This window comes from Artemia franciscana, chromosome 5 (assembly GCF_032884065.1).
Source record: "Artemia franciscana chromosome 5, ASM3288406v1, whole genome shotgun sequence".
Taxonomy (NCBI): domain Eukaryota; kingdom Metazoa; phylum Arthropoda; class Branchiopoda; order Anostraca; family Artemiidae; genus Artemia; species Artemia franciscana.
The window spans coordinates 34592623-34616841 of NC_088867.1; the positions used below are offsets into that span (position 1 = coordinate 34592623).

At 34.8% G+C, this 24219-nt stretch overlaps 1 protein-coding gene across 4 annotated transcripts in view; it reads right to left on the minus strand.

Annotated features, from left to right (window-relative positions):
- Positions 1-24219, minus strand: part of LOC136027318 (myosin-I heavy chain-like) — a 162876-nt gene that overhangs the window by 50502 nt on the left and 88155 nt on the right. For all 4 annotated transcript variants that reach the window (XM_065704442.1, XM_065704440.1, XM_065704443.1 and 1 more), the window contains 5 exons: positions 22533-22892; positions 17470-17699; positions 8367-8541; positions 4860-5021; positions 1014-1161 (listed from right to left, as the gene is read on the minus strand). In XM_065704442.1, coding sequence (XP_065560514.1) covers positions 1014-1161; positions 4860-5021; positions 8367-8541; positions 17470-17699; positions 22533-22892 — 1075 coding nt within the window. The remainder of the gene's footprint in view (positions 1-1013; positions 1162-4859; positions 5022-8366; positions 8542-17469; positions 17700-22532; positions 22893-24219) is intronic.

A 24219-nucleotide genomic window follows, 5' to 3' on the forward strand; every position in this document is an offset into this window, starting at 1 on the left:
ATGGTATGAATTTCATTAAGAATCTATGACTTTTAGGGCATTCCCCCCCCCCTTTTTTCGAAAATCAGGCAAATTTTCTAAAGCTCGCAACCTTTGATTAGCAAGAATGAACTTAATGAAACTTACATATTGGAAATCAGCATGAAAATTCGATTCTTTCGTTAAATCTATTGGTATCAAAACTCCGCTTTCAGAGTTTCGGTTACTATTGAGCCAGATCGCTCCTTACTTACAGTTCGTTACCACGAACTGTTTGATTAACACAATCTAAACGACTAGTTATCACCATTATCCTGCTTTTATTCGTTCGATACTGAACTTCTCTATCATCATTGCTTAGTAGCTTTTTTCTTTTCAATTTCACATTTGTCTTTCACTTATTTACTTCTTTTTTTTAGTGTTTAAACTACAGTTCAACTTCTTGATTCTTTTATCGGTTCTTTCTTTCCTGGAACACATTCAGTTCTCTTTAGTTTTTCTCTAAAAAAAAAAAAAAATGTAAAAAAAAAACAAACAAACAGAATAAGAATCTAAAACAAATTAGGTAGTTTCAAAGATAGCCCTGCCTTTCCATGACGATAAATAAAAGTTGGAATAGGAATAGATCCTTTTATTAGACAGTGATGATAAGAGTCACAAAATATAAAGTATATTTTTTTAATGTTATTGTCACTATCTAATAAAAGGAAAAAAAAGGACAGCTACTGAAATACTTTTCATTGGCTGTAAATTTACAGCTATTGACATTTACTGACAATGACAATTACACTGACAATTACACAGTCACTGTCACTGACAATTACAGCTACTGAAATACTTTTCATCGGCTGTAAATTTACAGCTACTGACAGTTACTGACAATGACAATTACAATGACAATTACACAGTCACTGTCACTGACAATTAAAGCTACTGAAATACTTTTCATCGGCTGTAAATTTTTCTATGCTTAATCTTTTCTAGGTTACATTTAGCATCATGTCCGACTAGTTAAAAAATAAAACGATATTTACCATATGACCAGTATCCTCGATATGTGACATGGAACTGAGTAGTGCCATATAATGGGAAATGCATGACACAAGATAAATACCAAACTTTCGCCACCAGCTCCGTCTTCCCCGATCCGTATTGTCTGTGAGCTTGTGCCAGTGCTGGCATCTACAAATATTCAAAAGATATGAATTTAAAACCCCCCAATAACGGTTTTGAAAGTAAAAACATTTTTTTATTTAAAATGCCTCAATAACGGTTCTGTGCTAGGAATATTGATATGAAGTGGTCTAGGTACTTGCTTGATCATGGCCAACATTCGTATTAGAAATTCAATGGGCTACTTCAAGAGTATAATACTAATGATAATAATTTTAAGTTGAATCCAACAAAAAGCCAAAAACTGTTCAAAATACGGACATCTTTTGCAACCAGCGAACTTGGAAGCATACCATTAGCATCTACGGTGCTTTATGTTAGGTGAAGGGTTACCATACGGTAAAAAAATCACTAGATTCTTGGAAAAAATACTAATCAGGAGCTTGTACCAGTGCTGGCACCTACAAACATTCAAAAGATATGAAGCTAAACTGACCAGCAATGACAAAGAAAAACAAAACATTGCCAAATGAAAAATGTCTAAGACCATTGAAAAAGAAAAGAAACAAGGGAAACAAAATATGCTTCTAAGGCCAGTGGGAAAAGAAAAGGTAAGAAAAAAACAATCGCAAATAATCTGCTTACGTAAAACAAGGATAGAAAACTGTGATTTCATTTATGAGGAGCAGGAGAGAGAGAGGGGGGGGGGGCAATTACTGCATACGTGATAGGCTACTAGCACTTAGGGGGTTAGCATAAAAAATATGTATGGACAATAAAAAAAAATGTAAGTTTTCTTCTTTAAAATACAAAAAGCATTTGATAGTGTAGAGAGACTTTTGCTAGGTAGCCTATTGGGCTACTGAAATCTGAGTTACTATGAGAGTTGGTGAAGTGGTAGCTCAAATACGCTTTCAAAACCTAAGGCAAAATTAAAATGCTACGTAAAGGACGTTCAGCTCTACTTAAACCCATATGAGGGATCAAGTAAGGTAGCAGTAAGCTTTTTTAAGTTTTTAAGTTTAAGCTTTTTTAAGCTTCTATCAATTTCCTGAGTTACTATGAGTAACCCTGAGTTACTATGAGAGTTGGTGAAGTTGGTAGCTCAAATTAGCTTTCAAACCTAAGGCAAAATTAAAATGCTACGTAAAAGATACGCAGCTCCTCTTAAACTCATATGGGGGATCAAGTAAGGTAGCAGTAAGCTTTTTTAAGTTTTTAAGTTTAAGCTTTTTTAAGCTTCTATCAATTTCCTGAGTTACTATGAGAGATGGTGAAGTTGGTAGCTCAAATACGCTTTCAAACCTAAGGCAAATTTAAACTGCTACGTAAAGGATATTCAGGTCCACTTAAACTCACATGAGGGATCAAGTAAGGTAGCAGTAAGTTTTTTTAAGTTTTTGAGTTTAAGCTTTTTTAAGCTTCTATCAATTTCCTGAGTTACTATGAGTAACCCTGAGCTACTATTGGGGTAAATAAAAAAAAATTCTGGAATATATTTTATTTGAGTGCCAGTGTCTTTCTCATGCAAGACTTTCATAACAAGACTATCATTCAAGCTTGTGCATGCTGAACCTTAATTACCGGGTATTTTTTCGCGAAATAGATGTGTTATTGTCGATATTGGTAAGCTGCTAAGTAGTGATCAATAGTAAGCTATGCACATGTCTTAGCATATTCTGTCTTGTTTTCCGAAGTGTCTTTATGATGATTTATTTTCCATTTTTCGCATGTATTTTGGTTTTTATCTTTCCTTTTTGTAATTTACTTGGTGCTCTTTTGCACGATTTTATTGAGCTTAATAAGTATATATCCATAGATAGTTTTAGGCATCTTTCAATTTGTAATACAATTGCGTTTAGTTTCGATCATCTTTAACATGCCAATTACAAAATGGTGTCAGTTGCGTATAAGCTCAGCCAGAGCAGACCAAGCTCGAAATGGGTAACCCCCAGCCCCCGTTTGGGCTTCCTTGCTGAAGTGCCATGAAATGGAGATCAGCACCACTGTTAGGGACTTTTGAAAATACTAACAAAAACCAAAATGAATCCCCAAAGAACTTCAATTCGCATGGTATCACCATTATATAGCTGCTTAAATATAAGGATAGGGTTAAAGGTCTTTCACATCCATTGCTGGCGCATAGGGTGTCAAATCAAAGTTTCAGTTCTTTGGGTATTTTTTACAGGGACAAGTAGCAAGCCTGTTGATCAACCTTGCTGCGGCGGGGATCGAACCCCGGGCCCCGTATTAACAAGCTTATATGTATTCTACATTTAGATCCTAACAAAATACTCGAGATGGAACTTCATCGATTCAATACGTCAATTGGCGATTTTTTTTTGTACAGACCAGATCTAACATATCATGATATCGCTGATAATGATGTTATTTGGTGATCTCTACAGTTTATTGGGAAGAAAAGAAGGCAGGGAGGATGACTTCTTCAATGAGGTAATGTCATCTTTGGATAACTCTAATATTTCGTATAAGCTAACTACCCGTTCAGGAGGTATTAGTGCAATTAATAATAGCAGCATGTCAATTCATAGATGGCGGCGTAACATTAAGGCCGTGATTAAGTGAACTTGAAAACATTGAGGTTCAAAATCAAAGTTAGGGTAGACTTCTGTCGTTCGATTCTCTAGAGACCGTCGATTGTCAAAAACCTTTCAAATAGCACTTATTCATTGGCGGAAATAGCAGGTTAATTATGCCAGCTTGTCAATCTGGTTTCTAGGGGTGTTATCGGCGATCTGAAACGATTCTTTTTGGCAGAAGAACTTGTGCAAATCTGAGGTAGCTGAAAATATTCTATGGGACTGTTCAAAACAGAAAAATACATCGAAAAATGGTTGCAGTCATCTTACAGGTTATTGTCTTCTGCTATAGATAGTACCAATTTTGTTTTAAAAGCAATATCCTTCATAGAGTACACTGTAAGCATTTAGAGGAAATAGAGCAAAATCCTAGCAAACATTTTGTAGCATCTTCAAGAAGCTAAGGCCTGATATTAAAAGCGGTATCTTCCGCCAATGAATACTTGAGCCCTTTTCAAATATAAATTTTCAATTTTAACATGGGATTTTTGAGTTCAATCAGTTCACTTAATCACGGCCTTAAACAAAGAAAGGTGGAAAAGAAAAAACAAAGGAATTCCGAATGAAACAGCTTTTATCACGCAAGAATTTTACAATGATCATAAAACGATTTTTTTTTTTTTTAATTTAATGTTTTGATATTTCAATGCAATTTTAGTCATCCAAGACAATAGAGAGAATAATTACCCTGCCTTATGAATAATCTGCCAACATTTTACTAGAATTTATTTTGCCAGATATATATATATATATATATATATATATATATATATATATATATATATATATATATATATATATATATATATATATATATATATATATATATATATATATATATATATATATTCTTACCAGGACCCTCTTTTTTTTATATTGCCTTATACTTTCCACTTTAATTCAAAATTTCCATATCTGATTTGGTAACAAAATTTTGTCATTAATATTAATCGACCTATTACTTACCATTCCTAAATCACATTCAAATGATGAATGTCTTGACAAATTTTTTTAAGCAGTTCTAATTTTCAGGTACAAAGGGCAAGACTTTGATATTTGCCACTAAGGGGGCAACCATGATTCATGTATCAGTAGGCCTGCCCCTATTTATTAAAATCTAAATTAGACCTGAAGACCTGAAAAAAAATAAAATGCTTATTTTCTTACCCATTCATCTACATTTTGAATCCGCGCTATCCTTTGGGATAGGAATGACTCGACATCAGCATAGTTTTCAGAGTGTCCAGGACGAGGTTCCCCTAGTGCAACTTGTAGCTGGAGACCAGCAAGTTGAAGGGCAACTTTATCGTTTATTGGAAAATCATCACACTAAAAAAGTTTTTCTAGAGTTCATGAAGAAATCAAAAATTATTCAAAACAAAATAACAGAGCAACCAATACGATAGAACAATACCAATAAACTATATACTACTATATACACAATATATACTATATACAGCTATATACTCATATATACTATATATACACTATATACTACTATATACATTACAATATACTATAATAGAACAATACCAATATACGAATACGATACGATATCAATAGGATTCTTTGCGCAACTTTTTGTTCAAGCTGGACAATAAGCAAGAAAGTGCAGATATAGATTGGTATAGCTTTGATTCCTGGTATTTGTTCAAGAGCAGCCTAAATTTTTAATCAAAATTTACGTCAGTGCATTATAACTTTCCTTTTTCCATCCCAACAATTTATAACATCCATCTGGTTTGTCATTAAATAGAAAGCAGCCTAAACTTTTAATTAAGTTAAATCAGTGTGCTATTAATTTTATTTTTCAATTCCAAAAGTGTCTATTATCCGTCTGGATGGTCCTGAAAAAAAAAAACTGAGTTATTAAGCTCAGAAAAAAAAAAAAAAAAAAAAAAAAAAAAAAAAAAAAAAAAAAAAAAAAAAAAAAAAAAAAAAGTTAATCCCTTCGGCTACAAGGTTGAAGCTTGTGAGCCAAAAAACATTCGATTTGGCATTCTTGTCAGTTTTCCACTTTCTGTGCTTTCTATGATGCTTCTAACTTAGAAAATTCGAAATTGCCCTTTGGGGCTTCTGATAGTGGTTTTTTGAAATTAATATTTTATCTTATCAAATCCCAAATAAAGACGAAGATAAACAAAAATCCTTAGCGTTTCCTGCGTGTTCATTTATTACAATTTTATTTTCTTGGAAAGAAAACAGAGAAATTCGGAAAGGAGCTACCGCCGTTAGGCTCCTTGACCATTTACGTAAATTATTATCATACTACTCATACTAACAACTCACCGCAGCACCAAGCCACCTGAGGCAAACAGAGCTACACACACTCCTCCTCCATTCTAATCCATTCAAAGCCTACCTCTTTACAACCTCCCAGAAAGTTCCCATTTCCCTTAAGTCTTTCTTTGCGACATCTTACCTCCCTACCCTTGGACGACCTGCTTTCTGCTTAGCCCCAGATGGTTGGCCAAAATGGAATATCTTTGGCAATCTGTCATCCTTTATTCGCAAAACATGCCATAACCATCTCAAACTTTCTCTCATTATAGCCCTAGAAAGCTGGGTTGAACCACACTTTTCATACAGCCTACTGTTTGAAATGCGGTCAGTCAGCCGGGTACCCAGAACAATCAGTAAGCAATCTATCCAGAAAACATCTGGCAAATATTCTTCCGATTATTCGGAGCGCCCATACTTCAAACCATATTTAACCACTGACATCGCAGTAGCTTCCAATATTTTGATTTTGGTTCTCTTGAGCCTTTGCTATTCTACTTTTAATATCTCCACTGCTCCCATCATCTTTACTATTAATACTACCACGAAGAGTGATGCTGTCCACTTGATCATTCTTTTCGCTACCAAAAGTAGCCTTTTCATCTTCACTTATTCCTAGCCTTAGCGACTTAGTCTCCTTAATATTAATTTTCAAACCTATTCTAGTACCCTGGACTCGCAAAACCTTTAGAAGTAAATTCATTTTCTTCGCATTTTCATCTAGGATGCTTAAATCATCAGCATAATGCAAGTTCAGGATTAGTATTATAACTTAAAGAGAATATACCATTTCCAATAAAAGTCTCGAGAATTGACAAAAAAGAAGAAAATCAAAAAAAGACGATTTAAAATTTTTGATCACAAATTGTTTATTTGAACTTCTAAATACGTTGGCTAGTAATTAAACATTTTTTACTTTGATTACTTTTACGAAACATTTTTCGAAACATCTATATAACTTAGTGTTTCGTTGCTAGTATTTTAGAAAATATGGGTTCAAAACCAAAATTAGTGAAAGATCGAATCAATAACTAATCGCTGGTTAAAGAAGTCCAAGAGACACAGAAAAACTTGTGGTCACGACCTGTGGACATGTGTATTAAGATGAGCCACAACTGATTAATGAGCATCGGTTAAAAATGCTGTTAAAGCAATATCACCAGAAACAACAGATGAGAGGGAGAGAGGGGTATATCGGAGGAGATCTTTTCAGTTACACATAATAGGAGGGGGATAAAAAGATACTCACAAACACGCATATTACCTGATAAATAAGCAAACCTATGGTGAATATCATAGTTGAAAAAAAATCTTATTGGTTAGTGTGCAGGTCTCATCTGGTTGGATTTTAATTACGGGAATAACTTGGGTTTACCATTGGAATACCTTTTTTGTGTTTTATTAGTATGTTTTTCGTTATTTAGTATGTTTTTTGTGTTTTATTAATGTGTTTTTTTATATTTAATTTAGTATGTTTTTTTATAGGTAAAGCAAACCAAACAGTTTAATTTAGTTTTTTTTTATGTTAGTAGTATGTGCAAGTTAGTATATATTTCTTTTCTCGTCATTTTCCGTTGATATAGGATTCCAAATTTGAAGCAGAAATATTCTGCTTTTAGTTTATGACTTCATAAAGTTTATGAAATCGTTGGTCTGAACCCGGAAATCGCTTTTCCTTGTATACATGTCTAGTTTTACATATTGCATGGACAGTTTTTCATTTAAAATGACAGATAAATCAGTTAGATAAAACTATAATTCTTATTCATTTCATCGAGGTTACAGAAATAACACACGATGCGCCGTGCTTTTTTCTTTTTTGAGAACAAATTCAAACATTAAAAAAAAGCCAAAAACTCCAAGTCCTTTCTAAACCTCTTATTAATACGAGTTTTCAAGTACTATTCCAACAGTACTACCCATGGGTATGCTTACCCATGCCCCACAATCCATATCTTTGGCATATCAGTTCTATAATGAACATCCAAAGGTGCACACGGGTCTAACTCTTAGGGGATGAGAAGGGGGCGATAGGATAAAACATTTTCCTAAGAAAGGGGAAGGTAAAAATCGAAAAAGTGTATTTTAAGGCAATTTTTCATCTTCCAATGCAGAGGAATCCCGACCCTCCCCCTGGGTGAGGCTATAGTAATATCTATAGATGCACAAAGAAAAACTTAGAAGAGGTGTGATTATTAGAGGATCTTCCCAGAACACGGGGGTCAGAAATAACAAAAAGACTAATCTACTAAAGAAACATAAATAATTACTAAACTTCTGAGGTCAGAACAATTAGTTTTAATGAATGCTTAAAGTTTTTGAAAATACTCCATTAAGCTCTAGATTAGAAAGTAGGTGATACGAAAATACACTATGAAGACGAAAAAGGCTTACTTTAACGACACTATATACAGCTTGTGCATACATAAGCCCGACTTCAACCGGGTCTTGAGGAACTTCACGAATTCCGCGGAAGAGTCGGCGACGGAAGACAAACCTATTATCTCCAACCCCAATTTGCGCCGAATTTCTTTTCAGTGTCATTACTGGTGACGCCAGCTTTTGTTTCCTAAAATTTGAAAAGACAAAAAAATTCAATCACAGAACACATACCTGATCACACTACTGTACAACGGTTCCAGAACAATTTCCAGAAATATACACCGAAATATAGCAATTTAAAGATCTTTCAAATCATTTCTTTTTTTGTTTTTCTACTAATTTTGTTTGATTATTTGTTTCCTATGAGAAATTAAAAATGAGAATTTTATAAGAATCCATTAGAAAATTACAAACTTTTCTTTGGCTCTCTTATAAAATTATGGAATCAAGAGACAGGTTTTTCCATTTAGACAAGCCGTTATCGATATTGCCAATATTAATAGTAAATGATATACCTGAAATCTATTTCATTTCACTGGAAAAAAAAAAAATTCAGAATCGAACTACCCTTAGCCTGGAACACAATGTCACTAAAATCAAGTTCGACGTATCTACGAGGGCCGTTGGATAAGTAACGAGTCAGATCACCGTAGCAAAGAAAACTTATTTAAGCAAATCACAACTTAGGCTGCGTTTTCAGTATAGTCCTCGGTAACATTTTACACACTTGTCCCGTCATTGTTCTTATTTATGTAGGCCTCTGAAATAAAACTCTTTGGTTTGATCTCGAAGCCACTTTTGCACTAATTTTTAGCTTCTTCATTAGATCGAAAATAGTTTTGTGTCAAGCCTCTGAAAAGAGTCCAAACAAATAAGTCTGATGAGCGAGGTCGCGACTACAGGGGTGATTTAGACCTTTTTCTTGATTTAACAGTACCATATATGGGTGAGCATTGTCACGAAGAAAAGTCAGACCCTCCTTCAAGAGTCAACGACGTTACGCTCTAATGGCTCACTGTTTTGTGAGCATATCACTGTAAGGCTAGCTGTTGATGGCTCGTTGATCTTCAAGATGATCACAATAAAGCAGGCCTCTGTGAATTCTAGAATGCTGTAAGCGTGACTGCCTACCATTTACTCAAGACGCTATGGACTCATGACTATAGGTGTGATTTTCCTTCATGAAAATACTCGCCAACATGTGGCACTACTATATCAAGAGACAGTTCGAAAACTGTGATAAGAGATCCTTCCAAATCACCCATACTTCCCCAACCTCGCCCATCAGACCTTCACCTATTTGCGCCCCTTAAAGAGTCTTTACACAGAAAACATTTTCGATCTCGATTCTTTTCAAATTGGTGCATGAGAATCATTATTCAAATGTTCGTCACAAATAAAGCATTCCATGTACTTGATAGAAAAATCTTAATTCGATTAAATGTCTTTTAAATCACGATTAAAAGTCGAAAAATGAACAATAGCCGAAACAATACTACATGCAATTGCCAAACAGTTATAGCTCTTTCAGTCAAACGAAATTTCAGTTCAGTTGTAGCAAGAGTAAAGGCGGGGGGGGGGGGCTCCTCTCATATATAAGACGATTCACGTTAATTTATATTTTAATGTTGCTCTTTACGTTCACTCGAAAAAAACCATTTTTCTCTAGATTCAATATAGTTTAAGGTCTGCAACTGAGCTAATTAAAAGGTTAGTTTTTTTTTTAGCTTCAATTAACCAACTTTGTTCAGAATTGGCCACAGTTAGGGTGTTGATATTTATCGGGTTTCTAGTTAATAAATTTAAAATAAGTAAAATAATTTAAAAGGTTCTAGATACAAGTTTTTTGTAAGAATTATACTAGGGTATCAGGGGTCACGAAAGCATGTCGCCCCCCCCCCCAAATGCGTTGCGAACGGTTCATAAGGATATAAATTGGAACTTCATGGGAGGCGTAAAGAGTAAGGCATTGAATAGATTAGGATGAAGGAGGAACTGCTGTGTTAGCCTGTATTGGTGTTGCAGTGAGTTGTTAGTAATAGTAGAAGCAATAATATTCAAAACAAATTATTTTTCAGAAGACATTGCTCGTCTTGAAAGACCATTTGGGATGATATCTGTGCGAGAAGCACCGGGGGCATTACAGGGCCTCTTAAAAAGTATTAGCACCTCTTAAATAGGTATGGTTGAGGACACCATTGAAATGGTCAGTAGTCGAAGCTAGGGTCTCTCCACATGCTTCTCTTATATTTTGCCAGATAGTCCGGTTGTTATAGGACTTCTCTAATCTATATATAAATCCGAGATTTAGAAAGTGCAAAATTAGGACAAGGTAAATAGAAAAAATGGAAGACAGACGGAAGAAAACAAAGAGGAGGAAAAAACAAGGAAAGAAAAATAGCAAATTTTTCCGTTTGTTCTTACTTAAAAATTTGATTGGCCAGTTTAGTCTCGCAAATCACGATTAATCAATTCTTGCACAGTGATTTACATTTTAGGATATATTAATACAAAACTCAAATTTTAACCTCAAATCTTATACCAACAAATTTTATTTATTCTTTGTTGATAAAAATCGGTGGCGGCTTATATGCTTTTAGATTTCAACATTATTATTCGCTTTCTATATCTTTCTATAGAAATTTTATTATTCGATTTATTTATTATTCGATTTTTATTATTCGAAATTTATTATTTCTATAGAAATTTTATTATAGAAATATTATTCGCTTTCTATATCTTTCTATATCTTCATTATTATTCGCTTTCTATATCTTTCTATTTCTATATTTTTTTTTTATATCTTAGGGTTTTCGAAAAACCCTACTTTCAGAATAAGGCCTTCAAAGACCTTATATAATTAAATAAAAAAAAAAGTTTTTTAACTGAAAGTAAAGAGCGACATTGAAACTTAAAACGAACAGAAATTACTTAGTATATGAAAGGGGCTGCTTCCTCATCTGTTCTTTACGCTAAAGTTTGACTATTTCTCTCAACTCTACTTTTTAAAATAGAAAAAAACTTTAGCGTAAAGAGGGGGCGTTGATGAGGAAGCAGCCCCTTTCATATACGAAGCAATTTCTGTTCGTTTTAAGTTTTAATGTCGCTCCTTACTTTCAGTTAAAAAAAACTCGTTTTTTTATTTAATTTCTGAACGTTTTTGAATCAATGCATGTTTTGATTTTGGCTCTCCGCAGAGGAATAATTAAAACGAAATTTGCATATTTATTTTTTTTGGCTAAATGGCTTTCTCATAGTTTTGATCGAATGATTTTGAGAAAAAAGGAGCGGGGGAGGAAGTGTAGTTGCCCTCCGATTTTTTGGTTGCTTAAAAAGGCAACTAGAACTTTTAATTTTTTACGAATGTTTTTATTAGTAAAAGATATACATAACTTATAAATTAGCTTACGTAACGAACTTTTGTATTCTCATGTTTTTATTACATATATGAGGGGTTTACCCCCTCATCAGTACCTCGCTCTTTACACTAAAGCTAAAATTTTGTCCCAATTCATTAAGAATGACCACTGAATCACAAAAGCTGTAGAATAAATAGTTGAAATAACTAAAAATACTTTAGCGTAAAGAGCGCGGTATTAGGAGGAGGTGAGCCCCTCATATGCATAATAATTTCTGTTCGTTTTAAGTTTTAATGCTGCTCCTTACTTCCAGGTGAAAAAAAACTTTTCATATTTATTTTTTTATTGTTCTTCTTTTTCTTTTCTTTTTTGTTTTGTTGTGGAGATGAGGCCAAATTACTTTGTTGTAAAACTGTATAAATATGGTTGATGATGATTGTGGCACCCCGGGCAAAAGCCGTCTTAAAATTTTGGAAGCTTGATAGTATGTTTACGGAGCAGCTCCATCGGAATTATGATATTGGGATTGCTGGTCAATATGTTTCTTGTAATTCAAAGTACTTATTTAAGGATGGTTTGAGATCCGTGAATGGTGGTGGTGATTCTGAAGACCTCAGAGTTTTCCATCTTAACTGCCAGTGTTTGAACTCATCTTTTAATTTTATAAGCGAGATATGTGAACTTTCCATTTTTCAGGTTATTGGTCTCACAGAAACATGGCTAAATGAGCATAACTCTGCTCTCTTGGATATTCCAGGGTATACATTTTATCATAGGAATCGTCAATTTCGTCAACATGGAGGTATTGGAGCTTATATACGGAGCGATATCGAGGTTTTGGTAAGAAGTGATCTAGTGCTGTTTCACGAGATGTTATTTGAGCCACTTATCCTTCAGCTCAGGCTTAAGCCAAAAGATGTTTATGTTGTTGTACTATATAGACCACCATCTGGGTCTATACCGGCCTTTTTTGATATTTTGGAGGAACAGTTGGATAAACTACCTACTGGTTCGCACCCATTCTTCATGCTTGGGGACTTTAATATTGACCTTAATGATATGAATTCGAATACTCCTATAGATTTCCTACAGCTTTGCATGTCATATAGTTTATTTCCCACTATCAATATTTGTACGCGTGTTACCACTTTAACGGCAAAGCTACTTGATAATATTCTTTCTAATTCTAAATTTTCAGATCCAGGGGTTATTGTTACTGATGTTTCTGACCATTTTGGGATTTCGGCAAGTTTTAAAGTTTGTTTTCCGAGGCTGCAAGGTTCTAGACTGAAAATGAGTATGTTACCTGTGCTCAACCAGGGTAACTTAGAAAAGTTTAAACAAGAGATTTCTAATGTTGATTGGAATAATAAAGTTGAAAATCTAGCTGATATAAATATAAGTTTTCAAAGATTTTATGATACATTGATCTCTATTTTGAGTAAAACTTGTGTAGTGAATCGGATAAGGTCAAGGAAAAAGATGCCCAAAAAGCCGTGGGTGTCACCTAGTCTTCTGCGGTGCATAAATAAGAAAGACCAGTTATATAGGGATTCAATAAGGAATGAAAATGGTCCAGTTTGCACAAGAATTTATAAAAATTATAGAAATGCTCTTAATAAACTTTTGAGAAACGCGAAGAAAAAATATTTTGAGTGTAAATTTAAAGATGCTAGTGGTAACCCAGCTAAAACTTGGAAAATTATTAAAAGTGTTATCGAATGAGCCTGCTGTAATCTGTAATGCCCTTTCGGAACATTTTGCAACTGTTGGGGCTCGATTTTCTCGTGCTACAGTAGCTTCTGATAATGATCCTCCGCTTGAGACTTTTATGGGTACTTCTGTCGATGTATCAATGTATCTGAGACCTGTCACTCATGATGAAGTTCGTAAAATTATCTTTGAGATGAAAAGTTCTTCGGCTGGGAGTGATTCCATTAACCTTCTTGTTTTAAAAGCCGTGTTTCCAAGCATTTCACATATATTAACGTCCCTTATTAATGCTTGCTTTAAGCAAGGGAAGTTCCCCAATTGTCTTAAAATTGCAAGAATAACTCCTGTGTTTAAGGGTGGTAATAAGAATGATCTGGGGAATTATAGACCAATTTCATTATTACCTGTTGTTTCACGGGTTTTAGAAAAATGTATTAATATTAGAATTTATGAGCATTTGGAGCGTCATAAACTTCTACATACCAATCAATTTGGTTTCAGGAAGGGCAGAACAACAGAAATGGCGATTTCATTTATTACTACTATAATTAATGATGCTCTTGATAAAAAGCTTAGGGTAGCTGGTGTTTTTTTGGACTTAATTAAGGCGTTTGACACTGTTGACCATCGAATATTATTAAAAAAATGTGAATTTTATGGATTAAGGGGTACTACATTGAGTTTGCTGTGGAGTTATCTTCAAAATAGAAAGGAGTATGTCAATTTACAAGGATTTTTGTCTAGTAAAAATGTTGTTAATTGGGGGGTTCCCCAAGGATCCGTACTGGGTCCGACTCTGTTTTTAGTTTTTATTAATGATCTACCGCATGTTGTGAAAGCTCTGCCCAGAATTGACGACTTTGTTGACAATGGTACGAGTAAGACCCAGCTTACTATGCCCTTATTTGCTGATGATACAACCTTGGTGTGTGTTGCCCCTACAGAAGAACTGCTCATGTCAACGATAAATGCAGCAATGAGCAGGATATGTACATGGCTTAAAATAAACCCCCTTGACCTGAATGTAGATAAGTCAAATTTTGTTATTTTCTCTCGATCTCCGAATTTTTACCCTTGGTCTACGGAAATAATTTCGGAGCGGGGAATTATTAAACGAACAAGATTCACCAAATACCTCGGAATCAATGTTGATGAAACCCTATCATTTAAAGATCATGTGAAGTCAGTTTCGAAAATATTGTCACTTAACTTAGGTATGATGCGCAAATTAAAACATATTTTCCCCCCAAATGTTCTACGATTGTTATATTTTTCCCTGATTCACCCGTACATTTTGTATTGCTCGTCGATTTGGCTTGGTACTTTCCCTTCGATAGTTCATCCAATCCGTGTGATCCAGAATAATGCTGTCCGAGTTTTTTGTGGTGTTGGGAATCAGGAGTCTTTGAGGTCTATGTATAGTGATTTAAATATAATGCCTGCAGCTGGATTACGTGATTTTTATACGTTGATTTTTATATATAGGTATTACAGAGGTAGCCTTCCCGATTGTTTTACAGGAATATTTTGTGAGAGGTCTGATGTTCACCACCACAATATTCGGATACGAGGTAATACTGAGGTTCCTCGATTAGTTTCAAGTAGGTCTTCTTTTTCACTTATTTACAGAGCTTCAAAACTTTGGAATAAACTGAGTATAGATATCAAGGAAATAGGTAGCCTTGACCAGTTTAAGTCTGATTTACGTGTGGAGTTGCTCGGTAGGTATGCTTTTGAAACTGATTAACTAATATAAATTTTACATAGCTTATTCATTTGTAATATTTATGTATTTTTTTTTGTTTTTTTGCTGTTGTCTTGGGGTCACGCAAGGGAGTGTATTGTTTATGTTTTTTTGTTTTTTGTTGATCTCGGTATATGGTCTCATTCTCCATAACTTCTTATTCTCCATATTGTCTCTTTTTTTTCTTTGAATTTAGCACAGCCTCGCAAGCTTCGCTTATGTTGTGCTATTGATTAAGAAATGTTTTTTTCTAATAAATTGTTCTACTAATACTACTACTACTACTACTAAGTAATGTTAGAAAATTCTGCGCTACCTTCATGGAAATTTTCTTCCCCTATGACAAATTCTTCGATGGAAAGTTCTCCCAACATATACCCCTCTTCTCAACCCCTCCCCCAACCAAAACATCCCCCTGAAAACGTCTGTACACTTCCCAAAACCCATTACTATATGTAAGCACTGGTCAAAGTTTGTAACTTGTAGCCCCTCCCACTGGGACTGTGGGGGAGTAAGTCGTCCCCAAAGACATAGTTATAAGGTTTTTCGACTACGCTAAATAAAATGGATATCTCAGAATTTTGATCTGTTGCCTTTGGGAAAATAATTAGCGTGGGAGGGGGCCTAGGTGCCCTCCCAATTTTTTCGATCACTTGTTCTAGTGCCGAATTTTTTCGGCACTAGAACTTTTCATTTCCGTTAGAATGAGCCCTCTCACAACATTCTAGGACCACTGGGTCGATACGATAACCCCTAAAAAAAAAAAAAAAAACAGCAAAAAACAAACAAACAAATAAACACGCATCCGTGATCTACCTTCTGGCAAAAAATACAAAATTCCACATTTTTTTAAGATAGGAGCTCGAAACTTCTACAATAGGGTTCTCTGATACGCTGAATCTGATGGTGTGATTTTCGTTAAGATTCAATGACTTTTAGGGGGTGTTTCCCCCTATTTTCTAAAATAAGGCAAATTTTCTCAGGCTCGTAACTTTTGATGGGTAAGACTAAACTTGATGAAACGAATATATTTAAAATTAGCATTAAAATGCGGTTCTTTTGATGTAGCTATTGGTATCAAAGTTCCATTTTTTAGAGTTTTGGTTACTATTGAGCCGTGTCACTCCTTACTACAGTTTGTTAACACGAACTGTTTGATATTATAGACACCAAATAACGTTATTTTAAAATACTTTACGCTTCATTTCCTAGTGACTGCCGAAAACCTTACGCCATCTATTATAAAATTATATAACTTTGCTTCCGAGTTTGGAGTGATAACAGTTGGAGGAATAACTAGATATTATTTATAGTTTTGTTCGCAGCTGTGGAGCAGTAAACAGTCGTATATTTTTTAGGCAAAACAATAACATCTAGAGGTAATTTTGTTGTTTTTCAATTATTTTCAGTGGGAATTACTAAAAAAGAGAATAGTTTTAAATGAAGACTCAAAATGTGTTTTCAAAATCTTAAGGAGTCAAGCCACGGAAATGTAGGGAAGAGGACAAAATTCATTTTAAAAATTTAGGGGGTAGGAGGTTTTTTTCTTTTTAATAAAATACCAAGAAAAGATATTTTTTAAAATCCAGAGGCAAAACATATCTAGGGGACAACCCAATTGGAACAGAAATTTTGTCGAGAATTTGTTAGCCCTAAACAGGATCGTATCACGTAATTTGGCTTGATCTCAAAGATTAGACTCTTATATATTATGCTTAATTAAACTATGAAAATCAAAATATCGAAATCGATACAAAAGCATATACTCAATCAGGCTGCTAAAACTAATTTTCTCAAATTAAATTCTCGATATCTACCTGCCCCAATGACTTCAAAATACCATTGAGTCCGTAATGTTGATTTAATGGGTCTCCATGACTTTTTTGCATTTCTTTGACTATGAGATATAGCTATTAAACTTAATGCCGGGGGAGTTTGGAGATCGCTTGCTGTAAGTAATAAGTCAGAGCGTAAGAGCTTATGTCCAGCAGGTAGAAACAATCTCTCACTCACAGGATATCTTAAGTCCTTACGGAGTTTTCAATGCTATTTTAAAAATTTGGAGTCTGTTAAGATAAGGTCATTGACTTGATCAAAACTGCACAAGTATAACCCGATCTGTTGGAGAGACGAAATTTTGAAAAAGTCAGTTGCTGAATCAAAGACTTGGATGTTTACACAGGATGGCCCAATTTGATTTTAATACTTAAGTTTACAATAACAAGGGTTACTGCAACAGTAAACAGTTACTTAAGTTCACGCTAACAGTAAGGACGATTAACAGTATAAGTATACTTACAACTCCCACGAAGCTATTATGTCATAAATGTAATCATGGGATTTAATGTGACTGTAGCCGTCTGGTCTGGCTTCATAGAGAGCCCAACCGTCGGTGGACTGAAGACCAAGACGATCTGCCAGCTTTCGCAAAGCATCAGCACCTGTATCACCAGCTTGAACATCCACTGCTTTTGTCCGATTATCAAGGAGGAAAAAACGACAAACGATGGAGCCAAGACGACGTACAGCCTGTAATTATACAGTTCCATATTAATTAGATGGAACATTATTACTTCAGACTTGCCTTCCATTTTAAAGCTTCAGTGCTAGATACCAAACCATATAACCCCAAAATGATTTCGCTAAAAAAAAAAGCCACAGAAAAATGAAGATAAACTAAAGCATATAAACAACTGGAAAAAATATAAATAGTCAGTCTACATTATTTAGTTGAGTTAAAAAAAAAGAAAAAAGAAAATTAGAATTCTCAAAATGACACCGTCTCGTCGAAACCCTTAAAAAGATAAAGAAAAATAGCCCTTAAATAATTACAAAGCATTTGCCCCCGAGGCTTTCATTTTTCAGCCTTCAGGAATTCTAATGGTACTTGTATGATATACGCCCTACCGTTCAAGTTGTTCATTCATTGACGCATCATAAAATCGTTTTTTTTTTCGTTAGTTTCTTTCAGCTTGCTGTGAGACAAGACAAAGAGAAGTGACAAAATAGATGGAAAATGTATACTTTGGGCTATATATTTGCACATTGGGGGTGAAGGGGTAAAGTATTTCGACAGTTTGAAGTTAGAAAACAATTCTTATCACATAATATTCAAAATATTTGTACCTAACACATTACGCATGCAGACTCGCTATACTATACACCCCCCCTCTCTATAGTGCAAATATATAGCCCAAATCTGTTTCGAAAATATTATATTTGTATCATACTTGGGTATATTTCATTAGGATTGAGCGTTAGAGAAAAAGGTTCTATTTAGATAAAGAATATTAGGTAGGGCGTATATCATAAACGTACCACTTTAATTTTTCAAACAAAGAGCAACTCCTCCATGAATAATTTCCAAACCGTAATATGTCTCAAATTAAATACGTCTATTATTGTTGAGTAAATATGACCGATACCCGCTGAATTACAGATACGTAATTCTTTTTGTTCCTCGTTTTGTTTGACTACTGTACAGACTGGATTCCAAAAAAATAGCTCTCGAGCTATTTTAATGGTTTCGTAATAGGTTTGAGCATTAAAGTATCCGACTAAGCGGATGAACCTCATGTTCTTACTGCTGATCCAGCAACTGTCCAGGCAATGCTAAATTAATTAGCATATTTATCTTAGCTGCTGGGTATGAAGACCCACACGGCCAAAATAAAAGCATGGGCCCAAATATACAGTAGGATTGTCAGCTTGTACTTTACGGACAAGAGTTGCAAAAAGTCAACAGTTTCACTTACCTCAGCTCACTAATAGACTCTTTAAGAGGTTGTGACCTAGACGTACAGAAAAAACAAAAACAAAAAAAATAGTCATCTTTCTACAGCTCCGCCACCATCTGTAGAACCGACAGGAGATCAGCATGGAGACAAAAAATTGTAACTATAAAGCTGCTGCTTTTTTCTTCTATTCAGTTAGGACTTGGCCATTGAAAACTCTTCATCAATATGATTTTGAAGTCTTTGGTCACCTCAGTGGACGGACAATCCTGAGGACACGATATTCTGGCATAATTGAAATGATTATGTGTGCCGCAACAATTGTCATACAGATAACACTACATTGGCTTGAACTTGTTCTGAGAAAATTTAGTGACAAGATCATCAAACAAGTATTTCAAGCTACTCCTTTGCCACATAGGTGACCAGTTGTTTGCCACGTAGGTGACCAATTTGCCGCGTAGGTGATCAATTGGAGAATTGATGGACAACGGTCAGACACGACCTCTGCCCTACTGGTAGATTCAATAAAAAAGAAAGTTTTTTTCTACTGAAAGTAAGGAACCACGTTAAAACTTAAAACGAACAGAAACTAATCTGTATACGAGGGGGACTGCCCTATTCTCAACCCTCGCTCTTTGCTCTTCAGTCTTAAAACTCTTTAAAAATGCTTCTCATTCAAACCAACGGTCCTTGTGTTTGAGTATTTCCTAAAGAATCAGGACAAAAGTCAAATGTTAGTGCAAAGAGTGAGGGCTTAGGAAGAGGCAACACCCCATATACAGAATAGTTTTCTGTTCGTTTTAAGTTTCAATATTGCTCCTTACTTTCAGTTGATTTTTTTTTTATTTAATTTCTGACTGTCTTTTTCATTATTCCAGGAAATCCCCTTCCCTTGCCTCCTCCCCTCCGTATAGCATTTCTCCTGGAAAATTCTCCAGAAATGTTTCTCCCCAAGGAAAACTCTCCACGTGGAAAATACTTCTCCACCCCGAAGAAAATTATCCCGAAAAATTTCCGCATATTAACCGATAACAAGTACTATAAATGGACAATATTAGCAAATTGTGTCACTTACAACCTTTTCCCCAAGAACCATGGAGGGTTATGTCATCACCAAAAGCATAATTATTGGACCCTTCAACTATGCTGAGTTAAACGGCTATCTTAGAATTTTCGTCAGAAGTCTTGGGTGTGGGGAGGGGGGGGGAATGAGCATGGGGAGAGGGCTAGGTGCCATCCAGTCTTTTCGGTCACTTAAAAAGGGCACCTAAACTTTTGGTTTCCGTTTGAAAGAGCTCACTCCCAATCTTATATTATCATTGGTTCGAAGCGATCACCCATAGGAAAACAAAACAAAACATAACAAAAAAGTTATCTTTCTTCTGCCAAAAAATACAAAATTCCCCATTTTTGTAGATAGGACCTTTAAACCTCTATAGTAGGGTTCTCTGATACGCCAAATTTGATGGTGGAAATTTCGTTGACATCGCTTGACTTCTTGGGGATGTTTTTCTTCTTTTCGAAAGTCAGGCACATTTTCACAGGCTCGTAGCTTTGTAAGTGTAAGATTAGACTTAATGAACTTTATATATTTGGAATCAGCACGAAAGGCCAATTCTTTCGATGTAGTAGCTCCTTACTTACAGTTCATAATCACAAACTGTTAGTTCAAAAGTTTGGCAGAATATGGGTGAGTTGTTGGCCCCGGTTTGCTGGAGAATTTGCACAAGATCGTTCATATGGCAATCAACCATGTACAAAGAATACAAGTACAAGTAAGTACGTTGAATTACATGAAAGTGACGTCTTTCTTAAACGCATTCACTTAACTTTGTCCGTTCAGAGAATTAAATATTCAGAGAATCAAATACTCTGTACCCAGGCATGGTATTCATCCTATATAAGTTGCTATGGCTATTGGTAGTTTGAATGAGAGGCAGGCCTAGTCTCAGCCAAAAGTTTAACAAGGTATATTAGCTATTATCAATTACAAACCTGAACCCTATGGATGGAAAATGAAAAGATTCACTTTTCTGTTTTGAAAATGGATATCTTTATTACATAACTAATATATACAGAAAAAGCACGAAGCCCAGTATTCTGGGCTTGTATGGCTACTCCTATAATACTCTACATTGCACATATGCACAGGGTTACCACATCCTCCATCTACCAACATACCAACACAATATTATAATTCTGCTCGAAAAAAAAAAAAAAAAAAAAAAAAAAAAAAATCACAACTCATACTCATACAGGTAATGACGTCTCAACTGGCAACGGAAATCAGTCCTATCTAACTCATTTTTCAACAAGAAGGTAACCCATCCCACAACGCTGGAAGAGCATGCCGACTGGAAAATACCGACCTTATCGATACCTTCAGTGGTCTCCTATACTGGCTTACCTGTCTAGTTCCATAGCTGTGAAGTTCCGCAGCAATAGAAAATATGATCCGAAAGCAAACGGGAACAATATGATTAATAATATTGACCGTAAACAAAATCTTATAAAACTTACTTAATTAAGAGAACGGCAGTATTTGGACGCAAGAATAGATGGATCTTACAGAAGGTCGGCTCTCAACCGTATATATCATTCTCATTGCTTGGTTTTGTAATGACCGCAAATGCTTCAGATGTTGCGAAAATGCATTAGACCATATAGAACAATCATACAATAAACAAATTTAAAACATCTTAATAATGTTTCTTTTAGGAATTCCACAGATACTCCGAAATAGGTCTTTGAGGGCCATTCTTAATGAAAACAGATTTCTATATACCATATATTCATAACAATATAGCCAGCATATACAATACGTCTGTCCAAGGTGTTTAGCCTGAAACCTGGCAAATCCTGAGCTGGCAGCATCTACAAGGACAAAAGCTCCAGGACCAAACATTAGACTCCCCATCCCCCCCCAGGGAGACATTTAAACCATCCTTATAATGAGAATGGTTGGAGTCCTTAGTTATTAAATAGTACCATTGGTACCTTATTATTGAATATCTTTGCTTATTTGATGGATAAACGTGTTCCGTTTTACTTGATCTGAATTTGTACTAGATTTTAATGTTTATAAAGAGACCCATAGGCTATTCTTTCTAGACTACGGCTCTTCATTGAAGGACTAATTACGGAGATCAAAACCACGGTCTGGACTGTGAAGGCTGGTGTCGCAATTTTACCTTTTTTCTAGGCTTTTTAGTTTCTTTTTTCCTTCCCTTTCACCCCAGGGAAGAGCGTTGACCCCCTAACCTAACAAACAATAAACGACACCAGGACTCGAACGCCCTAAATTTAAAGTTCCTCAAACCTTGATATATTAATGTTTATAAATGTACGAAAATTAATAGAAATATAAGTCGTTGATTTTTCTTAATATTCAATTAGTATTCAAATCTTTAACGTTTAATTTCAGGGTTTCGAAAACCCTAAATTCCCTTTAGTGAAATCCGAGGAAACCCCAAAAAGTTCGGGTCCAGTGGTTAACACAACCTAGATTTTAGAATACTATAAATCAAGGAAGTTTATTAGATTCAAAATGATTTTAATACCTCCTGGCATCTCGTTCTCATATTTTTGAAAAAAAAAAATTACAAATACGTCTGATTTTACTTACAGCAATTTCAACAGTAGATGGCGGAAGCTTTCTAGTTGACGCCCTTGCTGTCCTTACATTTTCATAGCACCAAAGAACGTAAGCATGATAGGATGATTCATACTGTAAATGCTTTTTCAGAAAGCTTTCAAAATATTTGCTTAAAATTCTGCTAGGCTGAAAAGACACACAGGTTAAAGCTAAAAGAAGCCAAAGCCTTTCAAGACTTTCCGTATTTGGGTTACTAGTCGCTTGACGCATTTGTTGACAGAAAGTTTCATCACGTAACTCCTCCCTTTCAATTCCATAGCCGATGATGTTCTGAATAACTTGTATTTCACCTTCAGGCCTGAGTTCACCTCGAATGAACTTGCACAGGTCCTGTAAGATTATCATCATTAGAAAAAAAAAATCATTATTATCAAAAATGTAAAAAAGCCTTCATCTCGAAATGGACTAAAAACTAAAAATTTTCTTTTTTGAGTGCCATGACCACTCGACACTTCCATTTTTAATCTGTAAAAATTTTCTATTTCTCTGCAAGTGAAAAACTAGATTTTAGTATGTATTTTATAATTTTTTTTTTTTACTGTTTATTGTGCAATCTTTAAACAATTGAAGCATGAACACACTATACACAAAATACCTATATAAATCATTCAAACATTGACTCAATCATGTTTCTGGGAGGGGTGTGGTTACCAGGTTTGCCTCTCCCCCTCAGAAAAAATTATTCGACTCTCAAGAACGTCATAAAATGGATATGAAAAATATTTTTTTTTACGTTTTTGTGAGCAAAATACTCCTCCACCCAAGAATCAAAAATAACGGATACACCCTTGCATTTACTATTTAATATTTTTCACCGTTGGCAAACCTTGCAATCAGTTATTACTCATCATAGTGAACAGAAGCGGTTCATACTAATGAAGCTTGTAACTCTTTGCCTTAGGAGGGATCAACCTCTTCTTCAAAGCAGCAAATATATATACTAAGTGCGCAAAACAGGCAACAAACTTTTTAACATGTTTTTCTTAGCAGACACGTGTCTTCGCTAAAGTGACTTGTGTCGGATGAGAGGAATAAGACAATGGAAACGAATGCATTTCAGTTCAACACAATTTCAGTTCAATTGGGTAAATCTAAACTTTAAACATTACACTTTTCTGATCGAGCTATAGCAACTTAAATTCGTTTTCCACCTTTGAACCCTGATCATCTGGACTGATGTGTTGTAAATGTGTTTAAAACTGCTATTATTCAAGGATTAGACCTTACTTTAAAACATTAGGACTAAACTTTAAACATTACCCTTTTTTGATCGAGCTATACCAACTTAAATTCGTTTTCCACCTTTGAACCCTGATCATCTGGACTGATGTGTTGTAAATGTGTTTAAAACTGCTATTATTCAAGGATTAGACTTTACTTTAAAACATTAGGACTAAACTTTAAACATTACACTTTTTTGATCGAGCTATACCAATTTAAATTCGTTTTCCACCTTTGAACCTTGATCATCTAGACTGATGTGTTGTAAATGTGTTTAAAACTGCTATTATTCAAGGATTAGACTTTACTTTAAAACATTAGGACTAAACTTTAAACATTACACTTTTTTGATCGAGCTATACCAATTTAAATTCGTTTTCCACCTTTGAACCCTGATCATCTGGACTGATGTGTTGTAAATGTGTTTAAAACTGCT